Source organism: Leiobunum rupestre, chromosome 1 (genome assembly GCF_980474605.1).
Source record: "Leiobunum rupestre chromosome 1, qqLeiRupe1.1.hap1, whole genome shotgun sequence".
Lineage (NCBI taxonomy): Eukaryota > Metazoa > Arthropoda > Arachnida > Opiliones > Sclerosomatidae > Leiobunum > Leiobunum rupestre.
Window position 1 is genome coordinate 73,438,601 of NC_143384.1, and position 18,163 is coordinate 73,456,763.

The 18,163-nt window shown below is 35.7% G+C and overlaps 3 protein-coding genes across 3 annotated transcripts; 1 reads left to right on the forward strand and 2 right to left on the reverse strand.

The window, feature by feature from the left end:
* Positions 1-976: 976 nt before the first annotated feature.
* On the reverse strand, positions 977-10,805 carry LOC149966347 (prestin-like). Its single transcript, XM_090153115.1, has 15 exons — positions 10,696-10,805; positions 9,225-9,671; positions 8,491-8,765; positions 7,275-7,385; positions 6,966-7,204; positions 6,830-6,905; positions 6,112-6,200; positions 5,888-6,043; positions 5,742-5,824; positions 4,811-4,958; positions 4,555-4,746; positions 3,856-3,951; positions 3,499-3,793; positions 2,177-2,305; positions 977-1,375 (listed from the first exon to the last, which is right to left on the reverse strand). Exons 2-15 carry the CDS (start codon positions 9,413-9,415, stop codon positions 1,218-1,220), a joined length of 2,238 nt encoding a protein of 745 aa, XP_090009241.1. The 5' UTR covers positions 9,416-9,671; positions 10,696-10,805; the 3' UTR covers positions 977-1,217.
* A 3,013-nt stretch (positions 10,806-13,818) lies between these two features.
* Pmm2 (phosphomannomutase) lies at positions 13,819-15,671 on the forward strand. The gene is made up of 6 exons (XM_090153139.1): positions 13,819-14,157; positions 14,239-14,353; positions 14,426-14,502; positions 14,571-14,662; positions 14,851-15,026; positions 15,089-15,671. The coding sequence occupies exons 1-6, from the start codon at positions 14,083-14,085 to the stop codon at positions 15,307-15,309; spliced, it is 756 nt and encodes a 251-aa protein (XP_090009265.1). The 5' UTR covers positions 13,819-14,082; the 3' UTR covers positions 15,310-15,671.
* A 48-nt stretch (positions 15,672-15,719) lies between these two features.
* Positions 15,720-18,047, reverse strand: LOC149966349 (ectonucleoside triphosphate diphosphohydrolase 1-like). Its single transcript, XM_090153126.1, has 9 exons — positions 17,788-18,047; positions 17,612-17,729; positions 17,390-17,531; positions 16,957-17,332; positions 16,753-16,896; positions 16,523-16,675; positions 16,354-16,461; positions 16,150-16,296; positions 15,720-16,086 (listed from the first exon to the last, which is right to left on the reverse strand). The coding sequence occupies exons 1-9, from the start codon at positions 17,893-17,895 to the stop codon at positions 15,877-15,879; spliced, it is 1,506 nt and encodes a 501-aa protein (XP_090009252.1). The 5' UTR covers positions 17,896-18,047; the 3' UTR covers positions 15,720-15,876.
* Positions 18,048-18,163: the final 116 nt, after the last annotated feature.

The window sequence follows — 18,163 nt, forward strand, 5'->3', positions numbered from 1 at the left end:
TATAGGGATAACTTTGTAGCATTATAGGGATAACTTTGTAGAAGTATAGGGATAACTATGTAGGAGTTTAGGGATATCCTTGTAGCATTATAGGGATAACTTTGTAGCATTATAGGGATAACTTTGTAGCATTATAGGGATAACTTTGGAGGATTATAGGGATAACTTTGTAGGATTATAGGGATAACTTTGTAGGATTATAGGGATAACTTTGTAGGATTATAGGGATAACTTTGTAGGATTATAGGGATACCTTTGTAGGATTATAGGGATAACTTTGTAGCATTAAAGGGATAACTTTGTAGGATTATAGGGATAACTTTGTAGGAATGTATATTGTACACATGAAAGCTACTTCAGCAATCCTACAAGTTCACGCTTCAGTGGCACGGGCTACCAGAAACGTATTCTTATCTGAACACTTTTTTAGGTTTAAATTTATTTTATTAAACTGTTTGCCCCCCTATGTTACGTCTTTTCCCTGTAAGAAAAGTCTCGAGCCGTAGGAGAATAAATCAAGTACTGGTTAAAATAAAAACATTACATTTTATTTACTTTAACTCGATAAGTAGCGTTAACATGCATTGATGAAGGTTTAAAAGACAACTGAGATAATTTACATTTTTGATGTTTTTATATACAAAATTAATTAACCCTTAAACTGATTAATATTTCCTTTTTATGTTCGTTCTTTTAGGTTGATAAAACATTTTCTTTTTTATTGGTGAAACAACCTTTTCTTTTAGTTTCTTTATTTTGTTTACTTAAGTCACAACACCCTAAGAACCAGAACCCTGGCTACGCCGCTGTTACGCTGCAGGTTTGGCCTATCTAATATATCACGGACCTACAAACTAAGGGCGCAACGAAACAAGCTGGTCTAACATTTTAAAAAATTTTAAAGATGACGTTCGAGGTTAAAAATTTCTATCCCTGAAAAACGTCCGTTAAAAGTCAAATAAATACTAAATATTACTTTATAAAAATGCGATTTATTTCTTAGTTCAATATTTACATATCTTTCACGTTATAAAATTTCACTAATTTTGTAAATACATTTTATACACTAATTCGTCTCTTTCGGTTTAAATGCCATTTAAAATATACATATAGCTTTATATTTTAATATATAAAATTTTACCTACTATTTATCCTTAATTTAAAAAAAACGCGTTTTAAAATTGTTCGTTTTTTGTTTCCATTAAACAGGAAATTATTTATATCTGTCGATCCTCAGTCGATGACTTCGGGTCCGTGTTCGCGGTTTCTTTGTGCAATGCTCTGGTGACGGCATCGTGTACGCTCGGGAAAACAACTGATTTGGATGACAAGTCGGGAAAGTAGTCGCATTTTTGCATCACGTTCAAAACTGAATCTGTCGTTTATTAAATCAAAATTCCAAGGTAAATCATGGGCGACATTTTAATCAGTAAACCGCATTTTAAGCGGCGAAATAAGGAGATTAATTCATGGATAGTAGATTTTAGAGGATCGGTAAAAAGCCTGGTTTCTAGCCCCCGTAAACCAATCACACTAAGGGAGTCGGCCAAGGTTATTTGAAAAAACAAGTATCGCTAAGAGTGGACGATACTGTTCGAAAAACGATAAACACGAAGTACATTTTTACGCCAAAAGGTATTTTTTCACGTTTTTGTAGATTAAATAAGATTTGCTAAATATCAGTTGATAGTTTTTATTGAATTAAAAAACCAAAATTAAAAATTACTCAAATATAAAGCGCAAAAATTACGTAACAATATCAACCGCGTTAGATTGCCATTTTGAAATTTTAAGATCACGTGGTACAAACGACCTTGCTAGACTCCCTCGGAGTCTCTCGAGCTGATTGATACGCGGCGAGAAATAAAATGCACTGTGGAAGGGTATCGAAAACCTGTTTTCTTAATTTATTGTCCATGATTAATTTTAACAACTTAAAAATGTCGCCTAACAAGGATCCATGCTATTTTACGTAGAGAAAGTTTAAATTTGAGTTGTGAAAACAATTTTTGGTTACCATGGCAAAACGAATGGCAATTGAGACTTTCCCGTGTAGGAGCTTTCAAGGTACATGAAGGTCTACTTAACCCCCGAGTTAGAAAAAAAATCGGGGAGAAACACCTCCAGACCTCTTACTAAAATTAAGTAGATATTTATTGATAGAATAACAAATTACCTGTCGGAGCCGCTAAGTACATGATGACACCCCTGTCCTCAAGGTCCTTGTTAAGTATTTTCATGGCTTCCACCCCTCCACTGTCTATGAAACTGACAGCCGCGAACGATATGATCACGTGAGAGATACCTATTTGAGTATTTGGAGAGTTTGTAATTAAATGACATTAAACTTATGCAAAACATAATGAAATCGGTATCTTCTTATGCAGTGGTCAGCGCACTCCCGGTTGTTTTGAGCAACTTGTTCGTCAGACCCGGAAAAATCTCCACTGTTTTGCCCCATCTATACTAGTTCTTTAAACTACATAAAATGTTATATAAAATTATTTATTGGACCAATATGGTCTTTTCAAATAGTTTTAATAATATCCTAATACTAATTTTAATAATTGAAATGGGAAGATTCAATAGATGGCACACCATAGTGTACATTTACTCAATTTACTAGTCCCATTAGAGATCGACAGATGGAGCAACGCGACGTACGAATTTTTTTAATTTCTATTTTATGTACACCTTTTCTTCAAAGATAACATAGAACTCCGTACCTCAGATTCGAATTTTGAGAGCTTTCTGATTGACGGTTTTCTAAAGAAGCGTTTATCCATTTCTGGCACCTGACCTCCGAAAAATCGACCTCGTTCGGTCGCTGTATTGTCCAATCATCGCCAACTTTGATGACTCGCTGTTGCGCGAACAAAGCGTCATAAAAACCCTTATTTTTAGTTGGTTACCATCATAGATATAGGAAACGTATATAAAGGTCTAGATAAAATATTTCAAAGGGAGTGAATACGGAGGTGACAGCTAGCAGAAACGCGTAATATCGGCAGGCTATCCTTATAAGGCGCTATCTATCGGTAAGAAAGCTCTTGCTATCGTCGCGAAAGTTATTGTCTCCTGCTTAAAAATTATACTAAAAGTCACAGATGGTGTCTAAAGACTACGGCCTGCGGAAAGGTCAAGCACTTAGTACTAAAATGCTAAGAGAGCTCGCGCTCTTGGTCACGTGCCTTCCTCGGTGTCTGCTAGGTGTCAATTCCGTATTTTCTGTTAGGCTTAAACGCCCCGAAATTTATTTAGACCTTTATATTCATTTCTTATATCTATGGTTACCATGGTAACTATGGAGCTAACTTTTTCGGAGATCCGTTACGAAGTGCGTAAATGCTATTGACTACGCGCGAGACAGTGGATTTCGAATCTGGGGTACGATATTTATATCATCTTAGCTTTCCTCCACCCCTACGCCGATGTCAGAGATATGGAAGCGCGTTGACCTCTCCATAAAACGATTCTGCCAAGTGAACGAATTCAAACCATATTCGACGTGGTCGACTCCTTTGAGGATTTCGGACTTGAAGAACTCGCGGTTCCCGAAGTAGATAGGTCCCGGAACCCCGTAAATCTTGATGCCGTCCACTTCGCGCACTGTGTCGTTGTACTTTTCAGCGTTCAAGTAGATCTCGGTGTCCGGGAGCCGACCTAAGATGAAGATCTCTCCCGGTTTGTGAGCGTCCAACAGGAAACACGACAGCGAGACGATGACCCCGATACCCAGACCGTAATCGATGTCCAGAACGATCACTCCGAGGAAGGTAGACAACCAGACGAACTGGAGTCAAAAAGTTGAAGAACTCCTTTAATACTGTCACGGTGAATATGAAGTAAACTTACCGCTTCCGCCTTAGACGCTTTCCAAGCTGGAATCAGGTCCGCAAAACCGGCTAACATGGATCTCAACGCCACTACTATGATGACCGAAAGCACCGCCTGAGATTAAAGAAAGCACATCGTTACTCTGTCAACTATTTGCTGGTATTTGACATTGGTGTCATCACATGACTCGAATCAAAAGCCCTTTTCGAGGCTTCTTTTAGTCAGCTACAAGTGCCATAAAATATCGTGAAGCAGACTAGAACCATTGAGTTGGGAATATTAATCTAGAGATCCAATCAAATCTGCTGCCCGCGAAACAAGTTTTTGAAAATTACGAATGTGCCGTCTGCTCTAAAATGACGAGAAGTCGAGAAAACGTTATCATATGACCCGTGGCGCCATCCACTATTTTTGAAAAAAATATTTTGCCGGAAAACGCGTCTTATTTGAACGAACCATTGAGATATAGACGGCGCCACGGGTACCATGATAAAGTTTTCTCGTCATTTGGGAGCAGACGGCAGTATTCTTATTTTTTAAAAACTTAATTCGCGAAATACTGAAATCCAACGTTTTGATTGGACCTCTAAATTAATATTCCCAACTCAATGACTAAAACCTACTTAAAAATCAGTTAATTTTTATACAAGAGATGGCGCAGTTACGAAATTCAAAGCTCATTATTTTTAGGCTTAACAAGTTTTAGCTTAGACTTACATCGGGCAGGGCGCTAAAGAGGGGCCCCATAATCAAAATGACCACGAGTAGAATGACGCAAGAGACCAAAGTGGCCAATTGGGTTCTGGCACCCGAACTGTCGAGAACGGCGCTTCGAGACAAAGAGATACTGCAAGGAATACACGAGAAGAAGGAGCCCACTATGTTGGCCGATCCATAAGCCAGCAATTCCTGAAAAAACCCAAGACATATAACAATTAGAGCTTGAAGAAAACATTTAGTTGGACATTATTACCTGATTGGAATCGACGCTATAGTTGTGTTTCTTGCCGTAGGATAGCACGATGGACAGTGACAGAGATACTCCTACAATTGTCACCATGGCACTTCCGGTTAAGAGATTAGGGATGAAACCGAATGTCGGGATCTTGGGCGCAATCAACCTACAATAGTTGTAAATGCAATTGTATGGTTCCGCTGCTATTAGCCAATGTTAAAAGCGAATACTATTGGTCTGCCTCCGGGTCAATTTCGAACTACACTTTCTCAGGGACTGAACGTAAAACGTTAACAATAGTGTAGCTCTGTTTTCGGGCAGGCGAATAGTTTTCACAAAGTTACGTAATAAAACCTGCTGACTGTAGCTTTTAACTAAAGAAAAACTAGGATTACAATATAACAGCACACACTTACAGCAATTTTGAGAGTGGGGGGGGGCGAAGTGGTAAGCACTTTCGCCTCGCAGCAAAAGGAGCGGGGTTCGAACCCAACTTGTGGCACTGTGTTAAAAACTCGTAACAACTCCTTCCGTGTAGAGTTTGCCAGTTCTCTCCCCACTGGCTTAAGGGGTTTTCCCTCGAGCTCTTCAGTTTCCCCTTCCATAAAAACTTTTTGAGGTTAACGGTAATAGTTAGTGTAGGGAGCTGTTGGCTCGCGTGGCATGAAGGGTTTGCCACCACCCACCTACGCGTTGTAAACGGCCACCTGAATTATTGGTTTTAAAAGTCGCTAGATGACTTGGGCCTAAGGTGGTGCCTTCGGTATTAGCCTAACTGTAATAGTGAATATAGGGAGCGATTGGCTCGCGTGGCATGAAGGGCTTGCCACCACCCTCCAACGCGTTGTAACACGGTCACCTGAATTAATGGCTTTAAAAGTCGCTTGATGACTTAGCCTAGCTGATTTTTATTATTATTACTTAAAGCAATTTCGATTGGTTAACGTACCCTGTTGGAATGTCCCCGATAATGTCCATGCTGAATTTCTCATTGAAATTTACGTAGTATGAAAAGAATGTGACGAAGATGATCTACGGAAAAATACTAAAAATTAGTTAAAACCAAAAATATACATTTGAGATTATGGAACTTACCAATAGAAGCTCTGAGGGGAATGGAACGTTTGTCTTCCTCTTAAAACAGGGATCGACCAGGAACTTAACCAGCAGCAAGAAAGTGAAGGACAGGGCGCTGACCAGGCAGACTGCCCACTTGATCGTGTCAATTTTGGTGGCAAAAGAGATCCACGTCTTTTTGAGAGCAAGGATCATATAAATAACTCGCAATTGCTATATGTATTTTCTAGCTATTATATTACGAATATCGTGTTGAATATTCCCGAATGCTTGACTATGGCGGCTCCGGTGATGGCTTTCAACTGGGACGTCAGTACTTGGACGGCGGTACCTTAACGATATTCCAAAATAAATTTAAATATCGTTAACTATGTTCATTATTAAATAATTGTAATACAGGGTTAAGTAGTAATCAGTAGTAGCTAGGAATTATAATTTTTCGGAAACACAATTAACTTAAATTTCCATGACCTTCAAGGTCAATTAAAATGTATCTCGAGAACAATTCTAAAAACGCCCTAGCACATTTTGATAATCTAGCATGAGTATTATTCCAGTTATTAACAATTCAACCTGGTCTCTGGTACATTATTTTCATCGCGACCTGTTTTTGTTTCAAATCCCTCGACTTGTTATTGGTTAAATAAGGAAGGATCAAAGTTATTACACCTACAATGTAAAGGGGCACACTTTTCTAATTGAAACCAACTTTTTATCTCTAATGGTTCTAGAGATAAATTTTAAAATGACCTTGAAGACATGGTTCAAGGTCATGGCAATTTCCGTTGTCAAGTAACCCCTTGCACGTTCTATGAGTACTTAAATTTTCAATCCTAGCTAAAACAGATTTTGAGTTATTGGCCTTGTATCGTTTTTTAGTTAACACCCTGTATTATCATTAATTTTGAACATTAAAAGTTACCTAATTGTAATTAATAATTAACATTTGCCCATTCATACCCGTAATTAATCCACTGATCATCTTATCGGACATCAGAACAGTGAGGTAGCCCATCCTGGCCATGCCCATTACCACCTACAACAAGTGGAAATGTCTAAATAATGTCACTAAATTGTAGACTTTTTAATCAATTACTTCGAAGATTCCGACTAAGAACGCGACAACCACGGCTATTTGCGTCGTATCGATGCCCAGGTCGTCGTCATCCGGAGTTTGAAACGCTTGGCCGCTGGTGGAATTCGTCTCGGTAATTGTGCCGGCCAATAGAGCATCAGTTCCGTTCGGGTATAGTTCGGCTATTCTTTCATCTCTTAATCTACCCAGTACGTCCTCCATCGCCGTATTTGTCATCATACTTATCAGGGCGAAGGTTCCTGAAGACATTATACATAGCGTTAGACGCTTTTGTGTTTCACTATCTAAATTATTCGACGTCGAAATTACCTATGGATCCCTGTCGTGACGTTCCCAGTAGGAAATACACCAAGCCAGGAAAGAAGGACGTGTAGAGACCAATCACTGGTGGCACGTTGGCCAGCATGGCGTAGGCCATGCCTTCACAAACATAATTACTGACGATTAGTTACTTCAGATTAAGATTGACCACATTGGCTCAGGGGTTACTGGCTTTTCCCATTTTATTAAGGAATTCAATAAATAAAATTATATCTGTATCATTTTGAGTTTAAAGATGACCGTTTTGAAAAGACCACCATTCTCAAGGTCAATAGCGACCTAATTATTGTAGTTATTTTCGAGATTAATATGTTTAAGGTCAAGATCACCATTGTCAAGGTCAATAGCGACCTAATTATTGTAGTTATTTTCGAGATTAATATGTTTAAGGTCAAGATCACCATTGTCAAGGTCAATAGCGACCTAATTATTGTAGTTATTTTCGAGATTAATATGTTTAAGGTCAAGATCACCATTGTCAAGGTCAATAGCGACCTAATTATTGTAGTTATTTTCGAGATTAATATGGTTAAGGTCAAAATCTCCATTTTCAAGGTCGAGACCACTCATTTCAGCACTCCTGCTCTACATAGACTATACATCATATTACTTCTGATATTACACCAGATATTTCATACTCCTGTTATACTCTTTGTCGATGAAACCTTAAACAGGTTTAAACAAGAGGTTTAGTTCTCAAAAGTTATATTTTAAACCTGGGTTGCTAAATTTACTAAAATAAACTAGTGTTGTTAATTTCCGGAAAAATAAAATGTGGAAAATTTAATAGTTTTACATTTTTAATCTGTTTAAACTAATCTAGAGGTTTAGTTTTACTTTTCTGATTCGAAAAAATGAGACGAAAATGCCGCTTTATTTAAATATGCATACAATATATTAGACTTAAGACTGGTTTTCACTTGGGCAAAAACGCCACAGCGGTGAACGTCGACGCAAAAAATCCCCGTTAGGCCTAATACAAATTTTACGCGTCGTGCCATTTTGGTCCTAGTGAAAAACAGCCTTTATCATGGAATGAAAACTTTTTAATTTTTTTCGGGAAAGTACGGAAAATTTTCCGGAAAATACGCCTTGGTCATTTTCCGGGAAATTTTCCCACTTACAACACTAAAATAAACCAAACTGACCTATTTCATGGTCGTCTGAAGAGAGGGTATTACAATTAAAAAAGAAAACCACTGACCTTGAGGTACTTGCATGACCGCCAAGGTCAAACCGGCGACTAAATCGGCCAGGAAGTTCTCCCGGAAATCGTACTTGGGCAACCAATCGAGAGTCGGAACTCGAGCATGGCAGAACCTTTTGAAACTGAAGTCTTCCCACCAATCGGCACAAAAGCCGCAACTTCTTTTCTTGTCGTCATCTCCGTGATCGGTGGAAAACCCACCATCCGCCGTCCACAATTCCAAATTCTGCTGGTCCATCACCGACCGGTTAATGTTGATTCGCGGAATGTTACTATCCAAAGAAAAGACATTTTTAGATACACGCCCCAAGTTTAAGGGGGAAGAATACAGTAAAAGCCTCTTTTTCGTTCAAGCTGAACGTTTCTGTTTTAACATTTACATATTTGAATTTTATTTTTCTTATTAGGCTGAACCTTCCTCTAGTGCTTAAAATAATTTTGATAATTCTAATATTAATAGTTAACGGGATATAAGGTCCTAACTAAAGGGAATTTTAGGCGCTTGTCCAACTTGTTTAGCTCCGGGGGTCCGAATTAAAACGTAATAACTTAATTACTTTTAAATTTAAAATTGTCAAAATTATTTTATTCACTAAACAAGACGCTATTCTACACTTAAGTATTAATTTTATAAGTTAAAATACAAAATTAAAAGAGTTCAGCTTGAAATAGCGCGAAAGTAGACAATGGTCACTGTAGTCTTCCCCCTTAAGCACTTACTTAATACTTACTCTAACTTCCTGATGATGTATCTTTGTCCGAAGGACATTGAAGAAGGCAGGGATCGTCCTTCTTTGAAACTGTCAGACAATCCGCGGGTGGCAAACACGGTTCGTTCGCTTCTGGACTTCCAGGGGTTGCGGCCTTCGAAGGACCCGTAAGACTCGTCCGACCTGACCACCAGAGAATCCGTGATACTCATCTCGGCTGTGAGTTGTCGTTTGATAAATTGCGGTAAGGATGTTGGCGGCGGCAACGGGGTCCCGAAGAAGACTTAGATAGACTAGTCCGGGTGGTGGTTTATTCCCGTGAAAGCGGGCTTTGCGTAGATCTCTCCCTGGGCGCTGACTCCTACTAGAGAACATTAACGTTTTTGTTGAACCCGCCCGAATGAAAAATTACTGTTTTTTCGACTCGGGACTTCTGTTGCGTTGACTTGAGCCGTTATCAAGCTGGCTCTGAAATTTAATTTTTTTTAAATGAAAAACGATTGTTTTAAATACATTTTTTAAATTAAATTAGGGGTTAGTTAAGGATAATATTGACATAAATATCTGTCTTTATTTCTATATTTATCTAAATAAAAAATTTTAAAAAGTATAATCCCAATTAGTCACTACAGATGTCGCTACCGCATAGACGATATGAAAATAAGTCCGAAAGTCATCGTCCACTCTTACCAATCTCATCAAAAGTAAATTAGGCTCAAACTGCACCAGGGGCTCATGGTAGGTAAAGTTTAAAAATTACCCTTCATTCTTAAACTACCCGGGGGGGGGGAGAGAGAGAGATTTGCGCACGACACCTCGCGTTGGCAGTATAAATTTGAGTTCAGTTCAAAGTTCTTGAATTGCGCAGTAAAGCTACTTCATGGACAAAGAAATCTGTAGAGGGACTGATAAGTTATCTTTTGTGAGCACTGCTGGCGTGACTTACGGAAATGCGGCTGTGGCCAGGGAAATTCATAAAGGGTAAACGCAACGTAATTTAAACTGGCAAGACGGTGGATCTTGGTGACAATGGCTAACTTTGGCAGTAGAGAGTTGCGTTGCTCTCAACGGTTATTAATTCTATTTTAAACCGCTACAAGAATTTGCCTCTTCGTTTTGACAGAATACTCTTGGATTCTACACCGTCGCGCTTATACGAACCAAAGATAATGTTGAACTCCGTACCCAAGATTCGAATTAAGAGATCTTTTCGATTGACGGTTTTTGTAAAGAAGTGATTACCCACTTCCGGCACGTTACCTCCGAAAAACCGGTCTCGATCGATTGCTGTAGTGCGCTATTTATAGTTCGTTAATATGGTAACTATGGCGCAAATGTTTTCCTGATTTCCGGCAGGAAATCCTTAAACGCTGTCGACTAGGGTACGAGCTCTATATTATCTTTGTACGAACTGACGTCCGTATGTATACACAAGAAGAAGTGAGTCCCTCCACAGATTCCTTCGTCCATAGTTCTTATCGATGGTACATACGGTTTCTGCTCTCTTTAGAATTAGTGGTCAGTCCACCAACCAGAATAATCGTCTACGGCCTCTTTTGTTGGCGTCACAAATGCTGAGATCGAATTTTCAGTAACGTATTTCTACAATTAAAAAGGTTATACATAAATTAATTGAGCACACTTACATTATTATATCCAGTTATACATTTTAAAATTATAAAGAATCCAACGCTACAACAAAATTTTTTATTCTTATTAAATTTTCATACTGAATAATGAATAAACAAAAATTAACTGCTTCATACTTTCCCAATTATAGCTGTTTTCTAAGACTTGGTATGTTTGAATCTTCGTCGACCTAAAACACTTTTTTTAATTTAATATTGTCAAAATATTATATATATAAAAAAAGGAATTTTTATACAATATTAAAAATATAAGTAATTTTATGCTTAAAATTATAGTAAGCAGTGTCATACGGAACTAAGTCATACACTTATGGTTATAAGCAAATGGAAAAATGATTTTATTGGAATAGCAAAAAAAATCAAACATACATTTCTACTAACAAAAAATATATGTCGAATAAATTTTTTAAATTGAGTTTAAAAAAATCTTTCAAAGGGGGGAGTAAAACGGAATTAACTCTTTCCCCTAAAATAACCAAAAAAGCTAATTTTATTTAAAATACCTGTTTTTTACTCGTAAGATGACGACCTTTACAGCTGTAAAAATAAAATATAAAAAAAATTAAATAAAACATATTTAAAATGGGTTTATTTTTGTAATATGCCCAAAGCGTCTATTTCCCAGCCAAAAAATTGTCGATCTTACCCTCCCAAAAGCGAAACGTCTTATGGCCTACTGAGTGCTGTGTTTTCTTAATACCAAATTTCGCGAAAGACCCCGGGTTATCTACGAACTACGTAGTCTAGCGCGTGCTCGACGCTGATAAAGCGGAAGTTTTTTTAGTCTCACCCCCTCCTTACCCCTACTCACATCTTTCCCAATCATTTTTGTCTCGAATTTTTGGTGGGTCCTATATCCAATATCTATAGAACCCCGAAGGCATTTCTGTTTTTTTTGCTATCATTTAAACTAAGCCAAAACACTTTCCCATTATTCTGTAATTGGGACGGAGACGAAAAGGCGAGGTTTTCGGCAAGGTCGACTTGTTCTTGAAACGGGTACCAGTGTATTAAAATAAATATGCGTAAAAACGTACCTCATTACCCAAAAAATGACGATATTTTCAAATATTTTATAATCTCTAAATTATACGCGTATTGATTGGTTATGATTGTACAAATAGGTCATTGCATGATTTCTTTTGTTGATTAAATATCTCGCGAATATTTTAACCGCCTAAAAACGGGTTAGGCTTGTGTGGAATATACACTAGTGTCTTTACAAATAAATTTTTAATAGTTTGCCATATTAGTACGCGCATAAGTTTATAATATACGGTTACAAGAGAAGTAAATAGGCCACGGAATATCGTTTTGAATTTTGGGGGGTGGAACACTGGGACTACAGAACCATATGTTTTGAGGAGCGAAAATCGGAAAAGGTATACCTGAACCACGGGACTAAAGGGGAGGAGCTACCTGAAATTCGGCCCGAATTTTTCAAACGATTCTATCGACCTTTAAAACCGCCTCGCGACTCAAATTTACCACTTGTGTTACTCTGCCTGACGATGTGAAATTTAAAATGTATACAGCGTAGATATATGAATTTAACTCCATACTTTTCCGAATTAATAGTTTTAGAAAAATTACAAGTCAAATAATTTTTTGTTTTAAAAATTAGTCGATTTCGGCTTATGTTAAGAAAAAACACCTGGTTTAAATTTTAAACAATATGATGTAGAAAACCGTAGAATATAAGAATTTTTACCTCTTTGGTGAAAAATTACCTTCGGTTTTCTAAACACAGGGGTGCGTCAAGTTCACAAACTGATAGATTTTCGTCTGCTAATCAACGATTTTTGTATTAAATATAGTGCCATCTGTCTGCCCTTAATACCCGTCAACTAAATGTTTAGATTTAAATGTTTCTAAGCCGAAACTTTCAACTGTTTTACAGATATAATCCTTCACACATTTAATGTAAAACTAGATCGGTTAGAGGTGATACTTGTGACCAAAATGTAAACTACGCAGGGCCATGTTCAACATTTTATAATATGAATTCAGCTTAAAAGAAATTGGTCTTTTAGAGGCGCCTATGTTTCGCTTATTATGATTTTTTAATATGTCTGTAGCAGACGCTAGATCATAGGTGTAACCTCTGAGAAGCTAGCGCCGTTACTTATGCTTATGGAGTGGTGTTGCCAGATTGTGGAAATTTCCCATATTGTGTGAATTTTTGGGGTCCATTTTGGCTCGGTGGGAAAAAGAAATTTATTTTTCAAAAACGTTGATTTTGTGAGAATTTGCATGTCTGTGGGTTATTTATTTTATGTTTTTATTTTAATTTGACTATCAATAGAAAGTTTAAAATTATCTAAAGCAGTGTATTTTCGGGAATCTTGGGATTTTATAAATAATATAAAGGAGGTGCCTCCTATACTACAATCAATCAATCAATGCATAGGCCTAACAACCAAAATGTTTAAAAATTGTAATTTAAATAAAATTTAATTTTAAAAAGTTCATTTTCCCAAAATATTGAAAATAATGGCATGTTTTCCGTTTAGTTTTCGTTGGGGGCGTGGCAAATTTTAGGTGTGGGAATTCGTGGGAAATTTTCTATACAGCAATGGGAATTTCGACATTCGAACATTGGAACATTGGCAACATAATAGAAACTTTTCACCTCAAAACAGAACGTCGTGTTTTTGTTAAGCCTATATATTTGTAAAAAAAAAGGTACTTGGTTAAAATTAAACACTTGTTGCATACCGTACAGGTGAGAAGTTACCATTATTTTAACAAGAATTATATAAACAGTAAGCTGCAGGTCCTGGCTCTCGGAAATATTACTTCTTAGCGATTTCCTTGAAGATGGTTTATTAAAGCGTCTATTGGTTTTAAACTGTAGGCCTGCCGCCTGCGAGTGTTAATCCAAAGACTATGAACACCAGCGTCTCCTTTCCTGCTTTCTTTTGTTAATCTTTCAATCGCAATTATGTTACATCTGGCAACGCTGTCCTCCAATCTGTCGTGCTGTCGTCGCGTTGCCGATGAGCTGAGTTTGTCAACGTTAACTGTGCTTTTCTCCGAATTTTCTTGATATATTTCATTATTTTACTTCATTTTTCATATTTTATTTATTTTAAATTTATCTACGGTTAAAAATAGGGGTAAAATTTGTGTGTAATAATTTATTAGTTAGGAATTTCATTTCGTTTCGTCACTACGCCCTGTTACACTCAGTATCACCAAGGCCCGGTTGTCAAACTTTCAAAAGTCAAATGTCAACTTCTTCTAGAGATAATGAAACGATTTGCCTTTTTGATGTAGATGGCACATTGAGTGAACCCAGAAAAGTAAATTTACTCCAAAATTTTATACTATTAGACTATTAGTCATACCAAAACACATCAAACTGAGTTTTTATATTTATACAGCGAATAACGAGTGATATGGAAAATGTCCTCACTAAACTATCATCGAAGGTATTCGTTGGATTAGTTGGTGGTTCTGATATTAATAAAATATCTGAACAAATGGGAGGTTTTCACGGTTAGTGTCACCATTTTATTGTTAAAATGTAGTTTCCAATATATAAACTTGTAATTTTTATTTATTATTAAGCTTTAAAGAAGTTTGATTTTGTTTTCTCTGAGAATGGCTTAGTCGCTTATAAAAATGGGGAGTTGTATCATAAAGAGGTACATTTGAGTATTTTTTCTACTTCCTTCAATTAATTTAGGTTTTAATTTTAAAATTCCTTTATAAGAATATATTACAATATTGTGGAGAGGAAAAATTGCAAGAGTTCATAAATTTTTGTATGAAATACATGTCAACCATAAAACTTCCAGCAAAAAGGTTTTTTCTTTCAAATATTTCCAGTACATATCTCCTAGAAGCTTTGACTAAATACGGTACTTACAAGTTAGTTTAACAAATGATGCTTATACGCAGCATTTACCAAAACCAAACCTTCTAAATAATATCACGTACTGTTGTTTCTTTTTTCAGTTAAAATGCTCAATCTTAATAGTTTTAATTTTCAGGGGTAATTTTATAGAATTTCGGGACAGTTTAATTAACGTGTGTCCTGTTGGTCGTAGTTGTTCACAAGCTGAAAGGGAACAATTTCATATGTATGATAAGGAACATAAAATTAGAGAAAAGTTTGTGGATGCTCTTAGGAAAGAGTTCCCTAATATTGGTCTAAAATTTGCAATAGGTAAAAATTGTACATATTCTCGTAGCATTTATGTTAAAATTAACCAACTTGTCTACATTTAGGGGGCCAAATTAGCTTTGATGTCTATCCTCTGGGTTGGGATAAAAGTTACTGCCTAAGTTATGTGCAGAAGGAAGGCTTTAAGAAGATATATTTCTTTGGAGATAAAACCATGGAAGGGGGCAACGATTATGAAATTTTCAATGATCCGAGGACCATTTCGCACACCGTCACGTGTCCTGAAGATACTCAAAAATTAGTCGATGAAATTTTCTTCTCCTGATGTATTTTTCAACCCAATAGTTAGGCATTTATGTAAATTGTAGGCCTTTCTTTATTTAAACAAGTCTGCTTGGAAAATTATAACGTTCATTGGTTAGTTAGTTAAAAAAAAATAGTAAAGCAGATTAATCTAAAACTATTTGGCCAAATTTATAGTTGTCCCAGTTTTTTTGGCTTTAATACACTTTCTAATGAAATGGCCTTAATATGCGACTGTTCTTTATAGATAGTAAAAAATTTGTCATGGAATGAGCAAATATGAAGTTAAATTATATGGAATTTAAAAAAAAAGTATTTAAATTCAAAAAGGAAAAATATTTTTCAAAAATGGTATATACATACCGATTTTTTTGTTATTTATGAGAATTTACATGCCTAATATATCTACACAGTAAAATAAATATTATCAAAGTTATAAATTACTTTTACCTTTCTTTTTTTAATTAACACGTTTTTATTTCAAACTAAACTTATCAAACAATCTGAACCAATCATAAAAAGCCAAAAGATATAAACATTCAAAAATCAAATTTCATGATTACATTTGAAAAAGATTTCCTTTACATTGTTAAACATTCAAATAACCGGGGTTGGAGGCAACTTCTGTACGATGTTTATACAGGAAAACACCTGCCCCAATTAAGATGAAAATAGAAATTGCTACAAGTATTATCATAACGGTTAAATTTAATTCAGGTGGGGTTGGTTTCTCCGAAGGAATTGAATTGGTTTTATTAATCATGTAGCCAAGCGCCCAGCCAACGTCCACTTTATTTACCTTTGGAAAGATAAAAACGAACTATATTAGTTAGAGAAAGAGACAATATTTTACACATTTTACCTTCTCTACAAAATGTAGGTTACTCCAAGTTTCATTATCAAAACCGTACCCTTTAACAGTTAATAAAAGATCTATGTAATGAGCTTCAAAACACATCATTGACAAAATAGGCACTGTTACAGTAGGGCTGTTAGCTGTATCTTGAGCCTGGAATAGTTTTAAATATAGTTTTATCATCTCTCAGATAAAAGAAAAATTACTTACCGCTGCCCAATTTTTATCACAGTAAGCGTTAGTCAGTTCCCTATATTCATTTAGAGTAACTGAAGTGGCATTCAAGAATTTTGTAACATAATAAAAAGTCGAAAAAGCCTAAAATATTTCAGATTTAGCTTTGTAAACTCTTAGTATTTGAAAAATTGTTCATATTCACTTCAAATTCAACTGTGTTTGGAACGTTATTAGGTGGGCTAAAACAGTTGGTAAAATTTTGAGCATTGCATGATTTTGAATCCAAAATATTATCGACAGATATTCGACATTCAGTACTATTGCTTGCACCATTAAATGTAAAATATATTTCATTCTAGAAAATTTTATAAAAAGTATTAGCATCATATAAAATGTACCAATTTTACAAATTAATAATATTTAAATTCGTACTATAGTATGTCTATTTTTAAAGAGGAATTCATCATTTTTATCGTTTTTGGTACACGCCCTACCCAATAGAAGACTAGCGCTGATATTCTGTTGAAATCCCTTGGGGGAACAAGGGTCCATAATTACATCAGTTGATGATAGGTTCTGTAATAAATGGATAAAATTATATTTTTAACGCAACACCAGGTTAAACGGCTGACTAACTTTAATTAGTAAAGCAAGATGTCTATGATAAATTTCTTTGATGCCATAGCAAAGATAGCTTGTAGATTGTACTATGTGACTTTTACCATATAGTTTCAGAGTAATAGTAGCATTATCTTGATTTGTATAACTTGATTTGGTATTGTTTAAAGAGAAAGATATTTGAGTGGAAGCCCCTCCTAAATCTAAAGCGCCTAAAGTGGGCTTTAATTCATAGTTTTGCAATGTTTCACTGAGAAAATTAGTTGAAATCCAAGAAAATAACCCTTCTTCGTGGCCAGTTATAATATCCGCTCCCATATACATTAAACCTGATGATTTCAAAGCACACTGAACTGATATAAGTATTGCCTCCGATTTGTATGGTTCTGTTTGACTGAAATTTCAACAAAAAAATATCTATTTCTGTATTCCAATTTTGAATTGAACTTACTTTAAAATACGAAAACCTGCGGTTCCCCCTAGAAATATTTGGGTTGTTAATCGTTTGTCATTGGGTAAAAGACGGGTTACATTAGTTAGACAGGGTAATAAGGAGGAACCAGATAATTCAGGATCTTCTTCCGATAACGCAGCTGAAGTTAAAATATTTATATTTAATAAAGATAAATAAAAGGAATATAATTATTTTATAACTATAATAATATCAACTTGCAGTCTATCTTGCATGAATCCACCTGGTCTATAGAACCGGTACCTCTATCTTTGTCCCCATTCCATTTGTACAATAACAGCTGAGAATGGGTAGATCCAGCATCAATTACAATTCCATACTAAAGGTAATAATAAGTTAAAAAAGAGATCACATATGGTTTGAATGTTCTTGCTTACATCTAACGGTATATTCCCTCCAGTTAATGAATAAACCAAAATTGACGTTAGTACACCGCATATCCCAATCACTAAAGTTATACTAAATAGAACGCAGTAGTTAACCATTTTAAGAGTTTTTAAAGGGGGTGGTTTCAATCTTAAGCCTTTAACGAATACGATGTTAGTATATAATATTTTGTCTTAAAATATCAGATATATAATTCATATTATATTCATTGGATATTAATTTTATTCCACAACTAGTATTTCACTGTAAAATAACACAAATAATTGAATGGTAATTAAATTTAAAATTAACTACGATTATTTTTTTTCTTTATGCCTTGTGCTGTCAAAAATTAATTACAGTTCAAAGGTCAAGGACATCGATTGG

Bases quoted from the DNA above. Each gene is read 5' to 3' on its own strand.
- LOC149966347 (XM_090153115.1), bottom strand. From the start codon at position 9,415: ATGAGTATCACGGATTCTCTGGTGGTCAGGTCGGACGAGTCTTACGGG. The intron at 3,794-3,855 runs GTAAGTTTACTT...TTTTGACTCCAG, and splicing joins AAGCGTCTAAGGCGGAAGCG to TTCGTCTGGTTGTCTACCTT. The intron at 2,306-3,498 runs GTTTGAATTCGT...ATACTCAAATAG, and splicing joins AGTCGACCACGTCGAATATG to GTATCTCTCACGTGATCATA.
- Pmm2 (XM_090153139.1), top strand. From the start codon at position 14,083: ATGTCAACTTCTTCTAGAGATAATGAAACGATTTGCCTTTTTGATGTA. The intron at 14,354-14,425 runs GTTAGTGTCACC...TTTATTATTAAG, and splicing joins ACAAATGGGAGGTTTTCACG to CTTTAAAGAAGTTTGATTTT. The intron at 15,027-15,088 runs GTAAAAATTGTA...GTCTACATTTAG, and splicing joins TGGTCTAAAATTTGCAATAG to GGGGCCAAATTAGCTTTGAT.
- LOC149966349 (XM_090153126.1), bottom strand. From the start codon at position 17,895: ATGGTTAACTACTGCGTTCTATTTAGTATAACTTTAGTGATTGGGATA. The intron at 16,462-16,522 runs GTGAATATGAAC...GAAATATTTTAG, and splicing joins CAAACACAGTTGAATTTGAA to GCTTTTTCGACTTTTTATTA. The intron at 16,297-16,353 runs GTAAGTAATTTT...AAACTATTCCAG, and splicing joins GTGATAAAAATTGGGCAGCG to GCTCAAGATACAGCTAACAG.